The sequence below is a fragment of the Leguminivora glycinivorella genome, chromosome 18 (genome assembly GCF_023078275.1).
Source record: "Leguminivora glycinivorella isolate SPB_JAAS2020 chromosome 18, LegGlyc_1.1, whole genome shotgun sequence".
NCBI lineage: Eukaryota > Metazoa > Arthropoda > Insecta > Lepidoptera > Tortricidae > Leguminivora > Leguminivora glycinivorella.
Genome location: NC_062988.1, coordinates 4,267,503 through 4,282,919, shown reverse-complemented (window position 1 = coordinate 4,282,919; position 15,417 = coordinate 4,267,503). Strand labels below are relative to the sequence as shown.

General features: G+C 36.4%; 1 protein-coding gene across 1 annotated transcript in view; it reads right to left on the bottom strand.

The window, feature by feature from the left end:
* Positions 1-2,541: 2,541 nt before the first annotated feature.
* LOC125236016 overlaps positions 2,542-15,417 on the bottom strand; it is a 53,280-nt gene continuing 40,404 nt past the window's right edge. Inside the window, exons 2-3 of the mRNA XM_048142698.1 lie at positions 4,379-4,515; positions 2,542-3,513 (exon numbers count right to left, since the gene is read on the bottom strand). Of these exons, the coding sequence (XP_047998655.1) occupies positions 3,231-3,513; positions 4,379-4,494 (399 nt within the window). The 5' untranslated portion in view covers positions 4,495-4,515 and the 3' untranslated portion in view covers positions 2,542-3,230. The remainder of the gene's footprint in view (positions 3,514-4,378; positions 4,516-15,417) is intronic.

Below are 15,417 nucleotides of genomic sequence, written 5' to 3'. Positions count from 1 at the left end.
GTAGTTTATAGAACTCGTAATCATCGTTCAAAAACCGTTCAGTTATGTTGTCTTTGTCTAACAACGTAAAACAAATCTACCGGGACTTTGGGACTTAGCTGTTTGTTTCAGTCGAGTCCTATAACAGCACAGATAAAAGATACTTACTTTAACACTAGTTTAGTGCGTACCATAAAAATATTTATTAGAATTTTAACTTTATCAGCTGTAAATTGAAGTGAATAGGTATTATAAATGCCAAATGGCTTCCTATGAACTTAGAGTTAACTTTCAGCTTGATACAAATTACTAAAATTCAAGTCAGCAATAAAAAAGTAAAATAAAAACAGCTGCTTTTCTTGTTATGGACTCGACAGTCAAATTATTTAGGTTACATTTAGTGCACAAAGCTTTCAAGTTTTAGTTTGCCGTAATTGCTTAAAATTATTTTTTATTTAACGATACTACTCCTAAAGAATTAAAACGCTGCATGGGTAAAATGTCCCTAATTATTATAACATGTGAAAACAATGGAAATATAATTTATACGTAAAAAGCACATATCAGAAATACATACATTGTCAATTTATCATTGATCATCAGTCGAGAGAAGAAAATAGGTAATAAAATTAGACTTTAAGATATTAAAATGAGCATTAACCCCTCAAACGCCTTGTTCCAGATCTGTCACAGACGATTTAAACTGTAACTAACAAATTTAATAAGGTTATTAATTCAGTAGCAAATTTTTGACATCGCCGTTCGTAAATATAAGTAATAAGGTATATAATAATTATTGGTTTGTAAAAAATACATATACCCATACAGCAATGTAAATCTCACTAAAACGTTAAGCAAGCTACTCATTCCTCGATGCTATTTTAATACCTAATACATTGTTACATAAAATGCGCACTTTACATCATTTTACGCCAAAAATCTGAATCAGGGGGCCGATTTTTGAATCTCGGCCATTTGATTTTGTGAAATTCGTTCAATTTCTCCACTACTAGCGATTTAAATTCTACTAACAGAATCGAAAACGAGAGGTCATTACCACTAGTTTTAAAATTGCTAGCCATCCTTTTTCAAAAATAGCATTACGTTTTCCACATACTTTCGAACGGCGAATTCGTGCGTTCGAAATTTAAAAATCGATCCCCTGTTACTATTAAATGGATAGAATATAATTATATCTAGTTATATTTCTTTTATAATTGTAGGTTTTTTGAATATGGTAGCTGCTTTTTAAATACACTAAAATTACAAAATTTACATCAATCGGTGATCACATTCGTCCTTTACCAAAAACATTTTTATTTTTTAAACTAAACGAAAATTTATATTATGGACTAAATATGATATCTAACTAGGTTAACATAAAAAAAAAGTTTTAGTTCTTGGTGAAATACGAATAATACGAACACTACTTGATTTAAATTATCTGGTAAAAATTGAGTAGAAAATAATAGGGGCGCCACAGTCTATGCAAAACGGTTTGCAAGTGGCAACAATTTTGACAGATTTTGACACTTTTCAATGAGAAAAGTTAAGTGTTGCTATTATAAAAAAAAATAGTTCCAAGCTGTACTGAGACCTATTTTTTTACTTTAAGTGAATGTGACACGAAAGGCAAGATTTATTTATTACATAATAATCTAAACTATATTTTTAAACGAGTCTAAATTATATCGTAATTGGAAAATATTAGCTGAGTTATTAACTGGTTAGATATTTATATTAGTGTTATCTAGAGATCACAATTCATCAGTTTCACCTTAGTCACAGATAATTAATAACTTACTAACGTAACAGATACTTCACTTGCCCGCAAAACGACAAATACCTACGCTTTATTTAACTACGTAAAACTCAGAAGAATAGTAGGTACGTGCCACGCATTACACAGGCGGGCGCATGGCGCCTCTCGGCCACTTGTTTGTTACCTCGAGGCAACTGCTAGCGGGTAGGTACTTAACGCGCGACCGGGAGCAAGTACAGTCACCAGCAATAACATGTTACGAATATTTTTGCGGCCTTCCATGTGTAACATATTATTGCTGGTGGTGATTGTACTAGGAACGACTATGGAGATTAAAAACATGTGGTTTACATGCTTCGTCCCCGTTGTCAATAAATAATACAATCAGCGCCACTTGCACCGCCCGCTTAACTCAAGGTTAGTGGGCTGTCAACCGTCAAATTCCATATAAAATGGTGGGTTAACCTCGGGTTTTCCATCCATTTACGGTGGTGCAAAGGACCCTTATGGAGGTTCGTTTGTTAAAAATATGCTTGGACATAATAAGGATCATCCTAAAAAAACTTACTGGTTAAAAATTTACATACATACATACATACATATAATCACGCCTGTATCCCAGAAAGGGGTAGGCAGAGCACATGAATAATGAGTTTCAGTGCCACTCTTGGCAAAAAGGGGTTGAAAGAAATCCAAATTGTGACATTGCAGTGACAGGTTGCCAGCCTCTCGCCTACGTCACAATTTAACCCATATCCCACAGTCGACTTCTACGACACCCACGGGAAGAAAGGGAAAAATTTACATGTCTATGTATAGGCGCCAACCGCACTGTGCAGAAATTAAAGTTACATTACAGCAACTATCAAACCTTTGAATTTTATCAATTCTAATAAATAAAAAAATAACTATACCTATGCTACTAAATTGTGATGCTATGTAGCGGAATCAATACATACTTAAAACTACGATTTTAAATAAATATTTCTACAAAACTTTACACAAAACAGTCTTTATACAAATAAATAGAAGACTTAAACTAAAACGACTAAGACAAGTCATGTAGGTAGTGGGTATAGTATTCTACAGTTTAATCAGTTTTCATAGTTTTAGTAAGTGTTAAAATTAATACCATAATTTTAGGCGGTTTTTAAAGCCAATAAAAATTCAAATGCTCGAGATACAACTGAAATTCACAAATGCTTCTCACTAATTACTAAGTTTTGTTACCTACTGGGAATATTTGCGTTACATTTTTTTATCATTGATGAGAAAAAATCCCAATAGTTATCACCAACTCGGTTTGACGGTCACTAATTCATTTATCCCCAGAAGTAATTTCGACAAGAGCATATTTTTAAATAAAAAGTACTGCATTACTTAGAAATGCATGGAAGATTGAAACAGAACTAAGAGGAATTTTAATATCCTATGAAACTCTATGTGGCACTTCATAAGCGTGTGACAACCTTAACCTCAAATTTCCATTTTAATCGAAACTGATCTTCCTTCTCGCTCCACTGTCACTAGCCACCGCATCGTTCTTCCTCTTTCTAACAGAAGGCAGATCCTTATCAGGTTTTTCTTTAGGAGTAGTCTCATTTTCTAGTTTTATGTCGACACAGTCTTTATCTTTTTGTATAGTTTCTATTGCGTTCGGTTTGAATCCTATCCAGTTCTCGCCGTCACGAGTAGACCAGTCCCAGTCGCCTGGTAACGCGGTCTCAGTTGCGAAGTCGAAGTTGTACTTCTTTGTCATTGCAGCTTGGTCCCTGGAACAATTTAAGGATTATTTACATAAACCCATAACGGCACAGTTACTTTAGGCACAGTATAATAAAGAGTACTATCGTACAGTATGGCCACTCCCGCTCCCCGCTGAAAGTGCCGCCCACCCCCTGTCGGTTACCTGACAGTTACCGCCTGTCAAAAACGCGAACAATCGACCTGTCATATCTCACTCATACAAGCATGGTACGCGTTCACCTACACGAGTTTAGAATGTGTGCTAGGAATGCGCCTCTTTCATATATTTGATCGCCAGTGTCCGAGATGTGCTTTAGGTACCCATTAGGACACTGGCTCAAATGACGTAAAACAATAAATATCCTCATCGCAGATCGACTTAAACAGACCCAGAACAACGCCTTGTTTTAAATACGACTGGTAGGCACGGTGAAGATGGAAAATTACCTATTGCGTAAGACCAAGGATACCTAGGGTTTATTTACCGCGAAACTTAAACTTATGAGTGTAACGTGTGGACAGCTAATAGCATCGTAAGCACCTATGTTTTGGCCCTAAAATTGACAGTCGAAGGATCTACTTAACACGAACGCTGCTTATACTTCTAGTGCTGTTCACTTCACACCCAGAATTCCTGTTACATTACACGATGGATGATTTACCCGACTCTTAGCACTTCAAGATTCCTCGATAGATGATGAAGGTAAAAGTACCTTGCTATACTCGTAGATTCTGGGAGCACGTTGGCACAGTAAAGTTGTCCATGCGGGCCTTCTATTCCTAAGGTTCTCCTGTTAAGATTCTGCGGAATTGTGGGTTATACTTCGGCCTGAGAGCCTGCAATGAAGTTTGAGAATGGAAATAGGTAGAGTAGAACTATAAATATTTTACCTTGCTATAGATTCTTGGAGCACGTTGGCACAGTTGTCCATACGAGCTTCTTCTTCTAAATGCGCCTCTGGGAAGAGGCGCCGGCGCACCGGGTTGTGGGGGGAGATGCGGCGCATGGCTCTCTGGTGCGGCGAGTTCTGAAACAAGAGGAAAATGGCGTTTGAATGTTGAGACTTTAAAATAATATATGTTTATTACTAAAGAGATCGCTCGAGACGAGACCAAAAATCGCTCGTTAGTATGAACACGTGTACGCATGCGCTCAGCGACGACGATGTCGATATGTTTGGGGAAACCCTAAGTTTGTATAATTAATTTACAATTAGGCACAAAGACGAGACACACGAAAGGAGAAGACACACTAAAAGGTTAGAACAAATGTCGACTCCTGCAACCGCTGCCTCCTCATTCTGAAATGAATGAACATGGTTCCGTTCTTCCGTTGTAAACAGTACTATGTATTGTTTTTTTAAATGTCTTTTTATTAAAAATGGGCTCTCATGGCCACAGAATAGCCGAAGCGAAAACGTACCTATGATGGGGCCCAGAAGGTGCCTGTTCACCCTTGATTTGAAGTGGGTTTATGAGCTGGGAATGGGAAACAAAAAAAATACAAACAAATCTTTTTCGATTTCATACATAAATGCAAATACAAATAACAATACAAATTACTTGCCTACCTAACCTACCCTGAACCTATGAGTACGTGATAACAAACGGTACGTGATATTATTAATTTGAAACATTAGTCGTCTCTAAGTCTATTTAAAGTATCATCAAATTTAGTCCAGCATTTTGTCACAAGCGCAAATTGATTGCACAAAGCTATTTGCGTCGATGCAATTGATCTAAGGCTATATTTAGCGTGTTCCAAATGAAAGCCTCAGTAGAATAAGGTCGCATGTTATTCAAAATGGACTGATTAGTGTGGCAGTTGTGGCTTTATTCTTATTATGGTGTTGGTGAGTGTACCCGCGTCGCCGCAAAGGATTTGGGTCGCATATCGTGTGTCGTAGGCTATCAATATCGTGGCGATGAAGTTTGTCGTTAGGCAAAAGGTAAATAGGCATGATTTTCCTTCGAAAGAGTGTATGAATATAAGAAATGCTGTTTTAGCGACGTGATAAATGATTATACGAGATATAAAAATCAGACATTGACAGACATAATGACTATTCACATAGTAGGCATTAACGTGACACATCGAGGCCAACACATATTTTTTCTATAAATATAATACTTTTGTAAAAAAAAAATAAAGAAGACCGTTTTCTACTGTACCCTGCCTTGTCACAACGCGACACTGCTCAAGTTTTCGCTCTATAGATTATTAAATTGCAGTTTTATGATAATAAAATATCGTTTTTTGTAGAGAATAGACTATTATATTCTTAAATATACGTTTCACGGGATGTTTCGATTACTTTTAAACACTAATTTTCACCTTCAAAGTTTGTCCAGCGATATTTTCTCCATATCCTGTGCATCCGCGGTATTGCACCTCACTCACACACAGAAAGTCTTATTGAGGCCCTAATATACGTAAAACACGTAGCCAGTATGGTTCTAGCCGCCGGTGTAAAGGTTTGTGTGTGAGGTGCTGCGGTCTTGTGGTTAGAAGTTTTCAAAGTGTGACGTTCGGAGTTTGTAACAGGTATGTCCACTTTATTCTGGCATGATTATTTTAAAATATTAATACGGCAGTTTTTTTACCAATAACATTTTAATGTTGTATTGAAGTATAACTATGTATATTAAAATTATGACAGTTGTATTATCAACAGTTTCGGAGATAATATCTAGTTAATCGGATTTTCACTACATCCTGTGTAACTTTATCCTGCCATCACTCTGCAGGGTAAAGTGACTGTTGACAGGATAAAGAAACACAAGTAAAAAAAAGCTATTTTGACATGGTTTTTACTAACTTGCAATGTATGTATGTTTGTATGTATGTTGAGGTCAAATCTTGCAACCCAATTTGAAGCAGAAATATTCAACCGACTGAGCTGAAATTTTGTATACACGCTGCGGATGACGTTCGCATATAAGCGCCGATATGGGGCATTGGGTCCTTCGATATTGGGCAATAGTCTGCTCAGCGCCGAAGCAGTCCCGACGAGGCTAGGAACCAATTTGATAAAATGTTCCTCGGAGTACCAATTTTGGTTTGAATTTAAGCCCAAGTACTTAATTTGGGGCGTAAGAGGGACCGCCTCACCGCCAATAGGCAAGGCAACATCCCTATCGCTCTTGCATATAGGCATTACAGAACCAGATTGCATTTCGATCGGCGTATAGCGTCAACGATTATCATTTTGGCTAGGTCGGCAGCAATCACTTTCTTCGGGCAGAAGCCAACCTTTCCTTCGAAAACCACGTCATCGGTCGTGGCAAGTAACACCGCAAGCCCAAACAAATTAATGCGCCTAACTGTGAGCTCAGTTGCCACTGTGGCTCTCCTTATTATCCTGGTATTTTCTTCCCCTCACGGCTACTATTGTGTCATCGGCATAACAAATGGTGATCATGCGGAGAAGTTGGACTACTCTGATAGCCAAGTCAAAGCCAATGCTCCAGAGCAGGCGCCCAGTACCGACCCCTGTGGAAAACTGTGGGTAGGTTATGATTATTATGAATATGCATGTGGGTAAGAAGAAGAATAAAGAAGTCAGTCTTGATTTGAGCACGTAGTCTCATTGACCTGTCCCTATACGTTTATATGGCGCAGCCGGTAGGAACACCACACTCCATTCGTCTTTCTAGGCATCTTCCTCCTGATTCATTGAGCAGTACTCTATCTGCAAGGTAATGCCCTATGGTGAATGATGATCTTCAAATAGAAAGGCGCATCGTGGAAGCAATGCGCCTATTTTATTACCACATAAGGAAGAAAGCCGAAGTAATTGGCAATGTCAAGAGATACTGCGATAGCTCCCTGCCTTTTCTCTGCTACCAGACCGCTGTATTTATGCAGCGTATCAATTGCGTCTATCGCTCCTCCCAGAACCCGATCTCTGATGTTTGGGCACGTGTCTTTCAAAATGCGTGCACAGCAGTAGATGAGATTTACGATGATGCGCTCAACATCGTGCCAGTTTCATCTAGGGCAATGGGACGGTATCCTAAGGGACAGTCAGCTGGACTACCCTTTTTTCGAAAGGCACAGTCTGCCCACCTTCTAACGAGAATTTATACCCTCTCGGAGGCAGTCGTCAATGTGGCCACGTAATCTACTTCCAAGATGTTTAAAGAGCCAAGGCACACCGTCCGGCCCTAGAGTGGCCCTCATTTTAAATACTGACCTCATTATCTCGACATCTCTTACCAAGGAGACATCAAGGAGACGAACCAACTCTTCTACTGGGGCAGCCATTGCAGGTACAACTCACATTGTGAATCATGATATGTGCTTTGTTGTTTTACAAGACTGTGATTGTAGGTACTTATTTATTTATTCTTTATTGCACATAAAAAAGTACAAAATGGTGTACATAATGCCTTAAGGCATTCTCTACCAGTCAAACACTGCAGGCATCGTGACTGAAAATAATAATCAGATATCACTTACTGTACTTCAACTGTTTTGAATAAAAAATAATGGATATTGTTTAAAAAAATACTTTTTTTTGCTTTTGTTTCTACTTAAAGAAAAAAATTGAATCCTAACGAAATCATAATAGTCGATATACGTTGAATTATTAGTGGTAAACTTGTTTTTTTATTCAAACTCTCTTTATCCTGCCACGTTTTCCCTGCTACCCTGTCTATTCACTTTCTCCTGTATGTCTAAAATTTCAACTCGCTATAAGTTCTACGTTTTTACGACTATTTCGTTCCCTCCTGCAAATTCCGTATCATTGATGCACTCAAAAACATATTTAAATCCAAAAAGGTACAAAAAACCATTTTCATTTTTTTTCATTCACTTTACCCTGACGGTGCCACTTTTTTGAGAACGAACCACCTACGTTTCATAAATATTATACACTTGAATAATATAATAAACTGTCATAAAAGGACCATCGATCAGCAAAACTATAAAGAGAAGAAACTAAAAAAGATGAGAACTCGTATGTTGCAACTGCACCGCTAATCCACCGCTTTATATTTACATTATCATATAAATTGTTATTACATTATACAAAATAATAATAATATGAAGAAATCAACATTATGAGAAAAACCATTCAAGAAGAAGTCTTTATCTCGAAGTTATAATGTCCAAATCAAATGCGTTATCTCTTCTCATTTTCTACTATGCGTTATTAAATTCAGAAACGCTACTAAAAAAATAAAACGACCTAAGTCGCATAAAGTTTCTATTATATTTCAAATTTTAAGTCTAAATGCTGTTGTACTGATTACTATCAAAGATTAAAAAACTTTAAAATGCAGTAGTGGTCTTTTACATGAAATTCGAATTAGTGTAACGGTTTAATTATGCTCATAATATTTGTAGCTTGTAATTAATGTAACACGACTAATTGTGAAGTGTGGAAAATGTTTAATTGCTTAAAAGAAAATTAGGCGTCCGTATTCTGGCGAAAAATATAAACGTGACTAACTTTTGCTCGGAAAACATATAAAATCTCAAAAATGCGTGTTTATCTGACGAGACAATTTTTCGAATATTTATTTATACCTAATAGAATGGAAAGCTTAGATGTGAATTTTCGTGAGCTAGACAAAAGCAAGGCCCTATAAATTAGTTTCATCCACATAATTGAAAGTTTATTGACACAACACTGAGCGAATACAAAAAATATGAGATTAGTAAAAGCGGGGCAAATCTCGACTGGGGGGGCAAATAATGTAATTGGTCCATTTTTTTCATGTTTTACAATGTTTGCATTATTAAATACTATTAGCTTTTGCCCGCGACTTCGCTCGCGTTAGAAAGAGACAAAAAGTAGCCTATTATCACTCTCCATCCTTTCAACTATCTCCACTTAAAAAAACACGTCAATTCGTAGCTCCGTTTTACCGTGAAAGACGGACAAACAAACCGACACACACACTTTCCCATTTATAATATTAGTATGGATAGTGTCCACCGGTTATATATGGTGTATGCGTGTTCAGTGGATACATGTAGAACTCAACATCATAGTGTTTCTTCACATTTTCATAAAATAAAAGTTTCGATAACTATTGATCCTGTATAATTCCGCAATACATAATCGTCGTGTTCGATATTTTAGTGTCTCGGGATAGTTATCTCGAGAAATTCTGGTACCTATTCAAACTCTAACTACAGTAGCATGACTAGCGATATCGCTGCTACATTTCGGTGCGTCCCGATTAGATTCCTGCCAGCTTAGCCGAAGCGAATAGTTCACGCTACGCGTTACGTGGCGATCTGGCGATCTAAATACAGTTTTGCTCTTATAGAAGAGGGATAGGGAGGGCTAGCTACGAAACGGTTACGAAGCATAAGTGGTTTTGACGTTGACTAGGTACCCTGTGCATATTCATGAAGGGCATTAGGGCGCATCGCGTGTCCATCTTCACGCGCATGCGTGTACAATAGAATGCGCACGCTTCAGCGCCTGTGAGATTCGGAGAAAATGCTTTTTAGATCAAAGATTTTGTTTTTTGGTGTCGACATTCTGTTAAAATTCTAGTTATAATGCACAAAACTCTGAGTTTTTGTAATAACTTCGGTGATCTAAGTAATTTGACTGTGTGATGACGGGTTAAGAATTTCATCACCCCTCCTTTCCTCCCGTAGGTTTCCTCTCCCTTCATTGCTAAAAGTGGCACTGATTGACCAGTTCCATGTGCTCTGCTTATCTCTGTTGGTACTGCGGACGGATGCAGTATGAATATAGGATGTGATTTATGACAAAAAAATCATTTAATGTTTCGCGCGTATCAGAAAGTTTCCTAAATTGTGAAATTATGCACTTTTCCAAATTGTGGCAAAATTTCTGTAAGCAAGGAATGAAATATTTCATTTTCACCCCAAGTTCCATTTTTTTCCTCTAAACTGTCCCGAAAACTTTCTCAATTTATTGAAGAGAATCAGCAGAAAGGTTTTTCTGTAAAATGCAGTGTTCAAAATCTTACTTGACGCGTGAATGACGCTAGATGTCACTACAAATAACTTGCATTTACTGATGTATGAAGTTACAACTTTCCCTTACTTATTCCTCTATGGTAGACACTCGTACAGACGACTTGAACAATAGTTCCTCACATGACATTTCAACATCAACCTAACAGTATGCACCAATTTACAGCCAAATTAACACTTGATCATCAAATTCTACCATTCATACAAGAAGAAACCATCCATCTTCCACTCGCACAACGCTCAAAATGAATAGTCACAAGTAGAGATGGGCGGCGGGAAAATACCCGGGGTAGATATCGGGTATTTACCGGGTATTTACCCAATCTACCCGATATTTACCTTTTCTACCCTAATGGGTGGGTATAAATAAATATTGTAATAAAATGGGTCATAAATTGAATTTAATCGTGAAAAAATGTTTTCTTGGTATTGTATAATATATTTATATTTTATTAATATAGTTCTATAAACATATATCGAAGTATTTGTATTGAATAAGGAATTTGTTAAATATCATTGACATGCTTGTGTGTTAGTTACCTCCTCTTCCTAAACGGCTGAACCGATGGGGATGAAATTTTGTGTGCTTATTATAGTTCCTCTCAAGTAACAATTTCTGGTCCTATAGTGGTCGAGGACACCAAATTAAATCACACTAAATGGTCCTATAAATAGTCTATATTGGTACTGTAGAGCCGATTTGGCGCAATTATGCAGCCATTTAGTGATATAATAGGCCTATAGCAGTATCATCCGTGAAGTTTAAGGTCTATAATGGTGATGTAATGATGACTATTGTGCTAATTTGTTGACATAGAGGACACAGTAACGCTATTATAGTATCAATTTATGCTATAGTAGCATTTGAGATTCCGTTATACAGGTTATTTTGTTCTATAATAGCAGTTGCCGTCCCTTTTAATGCGAAATTTCTAAAATTATTTAATGTGTGTAATATTTAACAAAAACTGTTCTAAACGAGGAACTTAACGAAAAGTGGCGTGTAAACTTGTGAAGTTTAGTGTCAATTAACATAATTTGGATTTCGTATACTTCCATCATTAGAATCATCATCATCATCATCATCATTACTGCAAAAAGGTATGCGATGGAAATTTTACCGTTAAAAGAATATTAGTTTAATGGAGTATTTTAAATGCGCCCTCGATTTATACATGTTTTGAATAAAATAAATAAATATAATTTAATACAATAAAATTATTGGCATCATAGTTTCTACTATGGATCCAAGAAGTAAAACATACGCTTTTATAGTTCGACTATATCACTTATCATACGCATTCACTGCCATAAGCCCGCCATCGTGGATTCAATTAGGGTTGCATGAGAATTTAACTATGATCCAGTTTAACTTATAAGTTCTTTATATAGAAAACAATACTTGTTTTCAATGTTTTACTATAGAAAGATCTTTTAAACAGTATTAATAAATGTTGTTTACTTTTTAGTATGACAAATCTAAACTACAATTGGTCGCTATGTGTATTTTTAAAGTTAATTTCTAGAAAAACACTGTACGGAACCAGATACCGCATCTTTGGCCTGATTTCATAATTACGATGTATAAACACCATAAAGCAGCCTTTTAAGGTCAAAATTATCATTTAAAAGTAATCGTTTTCTACTCTTATATATCTGATTTGGTTTATAAAATATATAGTAAACTCAGCTATAACGCTATTGTGTTTTAAAAGAGATACCGAAACCATTATTCAACAGGTCTGTGATATTTAAAGAGTCATTGTGGCGTATACGGCGATGAGATATAAAAGGCATTAGAAAACGACTATAACCTTTTCAAAGCTATATAACTGAAACTTCATTATACAGCAAAATAGCTCTATAATGGTATTCATATCACTACTATACAGTGTTAAATACTATAGCAGTGTTTTCCAAAGCCACTATATCCAAAAATAGTGGTATAGTTAGGTTTTAAATCTGTTAAAACACAACTACTAAAAATACTATAAGCGGCTTGTTGGTAACCTTAATAGCGCAAATTGATAGCATAACAGTGATTCCTAACACTATTATACAATAATATTGTTCTTATTTGATCCTGTTATAGACCAGGCCTATAGCGGCTCTATAAAATGGTGATATAAACGTTTACATCACTTCCTAATAACACCTTTTAGCTGTATAACACAACAACTATAGCGGCTTGTCGGGAACCTTAATAGCGCAAATTGATTGCATAACAGTGATTTCTAACACCATTATACAGTAATATTGTTCTATAATAGTCATATTTGATCCTGTTATAGACCAGGCCTATAGCGGCTCTATAAAATGGTGATATAAACGTTTACATCACTTCCTAATAACACCTTTTAGCTGTATAACGCAACAACTAAAGCGGCTTGTCGGGAACCTTAATAGCGCAAATTGATTGCATAGCAGTGATTCCTAACACTATTATACAATAATATAGACCTATAGTAGTCATATTTGATCCTGTTATAGACCAGGCCTATAGCGGCTCTATAAAATGGTGATATAAACGTTTACATGACTTCCTAATAACACCTTTTAGCGGTACAAGCTTATAGAGCTAAAAGGTGTTACTGGAGGCTTTTATACGACAGGCGGTCACGCCGAAAACCTTTATACGACATCTATAGTAGCTTTTAGCGTCGAAAACCAAAATTATAGCACTAAAATGTTACTTGCTGTTTGTTTGGTAAAGCCTATTATCTAGCCGAAGTCCAGTATCTAGCCGAAGTCACATAGAAGGCATTATTACAGTCCGAATTCAAAGCAAGTGTTAATTAAAATCACACATGGACGTGGCGCTTGTTTAGCTAAGTACAAACTAAAGTACAAGTATCCCATAAATAAAAATAAAAAAAAGTAACTGACCGGTCAAGTGACTTATTGCACCCTTTCAATACGGATGCACCTACCTGGCGTTTTGCAAAGCTGTGACCTCATTGGCTAATGAATTTGAATTTGTCTGTCCACCATGTTTTAAGTTAAGTAAGTTATTTGAATACTTAGTGGGCCTAAAACATCTGGGGAATACAACTTTTTAATTGAATGTGGTAAATTACACATGATATATGGAATATTTGGAATCTCTGTTAACATTTTAATATTAGTTAGTCAAATATATATATTTATTTTAGTAGAAAAATATATTTCAGTCATGTAAATTAAGAATAATCTTTAATTTCAAAGATTATTTTTTATACCCGCTCATTTGGGTAGATACGGGTAAATACCGGGTAGATTGGGTAGATATGGGTATTTTCCCGGTATTTACCCGTCAGCGCCCATCTCTAGTCACAAGTCACGTTAAGGGCAAGTATATAACATCTCTAACCACTGCTAACCTGAGGTGCTAAAAACGGGTTGCATTTTGTAGTACAAGAGTTCACGCTGTTTATGAAGTTGTAAAGACGCTAGACGTTCTCACTTAATACAATGGAATTGTTGAACTCCTACCTATACTACCATTAGATTACCTACGGAGCTTACCTAGTTACCTACATATTGGATAGCCAGATGGCAGTCACTTCCGTAAAAAGTAGTGAAATGTAACATTGGGTAAGAGAAGGGTTTTCTTGCGGAATAAGATAAAAATGTTCCTCTCCATCCCGCGAGAAAAACCCTTCAATCTTAGGTACCCCATGTAACCTTATATGCGAAATCCAATCCAATTAGTTGCCAAAACTCCCCAAGTCCCCCTCTCATGAGCAGCGGCAAATATACCGGGATAACGCTAGGGAGAAGAATATATAATAATTACCTACATATCATTTTATATCAATACAATCGTATCCTATAAAATATGCTTGTGTTTGAAATATCTAGCAAATAAACCAAGTGACTATCAATTACTTAATTCTTAATCTTTTTACCTGAATCACTGTGTTATGTTAAAAGGGTAAACAAAGAGACACTTGAAACTTGATTTTCACACATCCTGTCTTTGTGAGTACGATGTTTATTAAACAAAGAATTAAAAACAATGACATGACGACAAGCGACGACTATTTAATCGAAACTGATGATAGAGATGAAAATTAATGAACTGACCACTACGGCCACTACCAATGTCATATTACTCAGTAATGTCAGTATCAACTACAGTACCTACTTATGCTCGCAGTATTCTAGGGAGTCAGAGGTCAGAGATTCCGAAAGTATCCTTTACTCGTACTTGCCTAGTTAGGAAAACTCCCAAGACCACAACCGTATAAAAATAACAAGTTTACAACCTCCATTTAAATTCTTGTAGAATCACAAAATTGCATCACCAAATATTACATAACTGGACAACCATATTCGTTAAATGAAATGACATGATGTTGATAGCGTAGACAACTCAAAAATGGGCTTTCTGCAGAAAAATTAAGACCTACATAGCCAGATCAATTTTTTGCCCGAAAAATCCCATAGGCCATAATATAGCAAATTTCATCAAAATCGTCAGACGGTTTGGACCAGAAATTTTTAGATTGAATTGATTGAGTTGATTTTCTAAAGGTATAATATGATCCAACATTCTAGGAACGTCTAAATTGAAAAGTGACAAAAAACCACATTCTGACAGAAAGTCTTTCAAGGACTCCATGGCTGGCCGTTGAACTACGCAACCAACAATGCTGTAAAGGATGTCTGCCGTCACGCCTCAGGGCGCCGGTTATGGACTTTTACTCTCGAAAGATGAAAGTTACTGCTTTTAGTGAAACTTGTTCCTGTGATGTAGGATTTACGGTAATCGGGGATTTGCTGTACCTATGGTAAGGAGTAAGAGAGTAAGGAAATATGTAAAGGAGATTTCATTCTGTGGTTTTTGTATGATGAATGTCTCTTTTCTCTTCTGTCTTGTTTCGTGTTTTCTGTGTATTGAGTGGGTGTTGCTATTCTTGTGTCTGGTGTTGTTATATCTTCAACGATGGCACAAATTATTACTGTACGTAGGCTACTT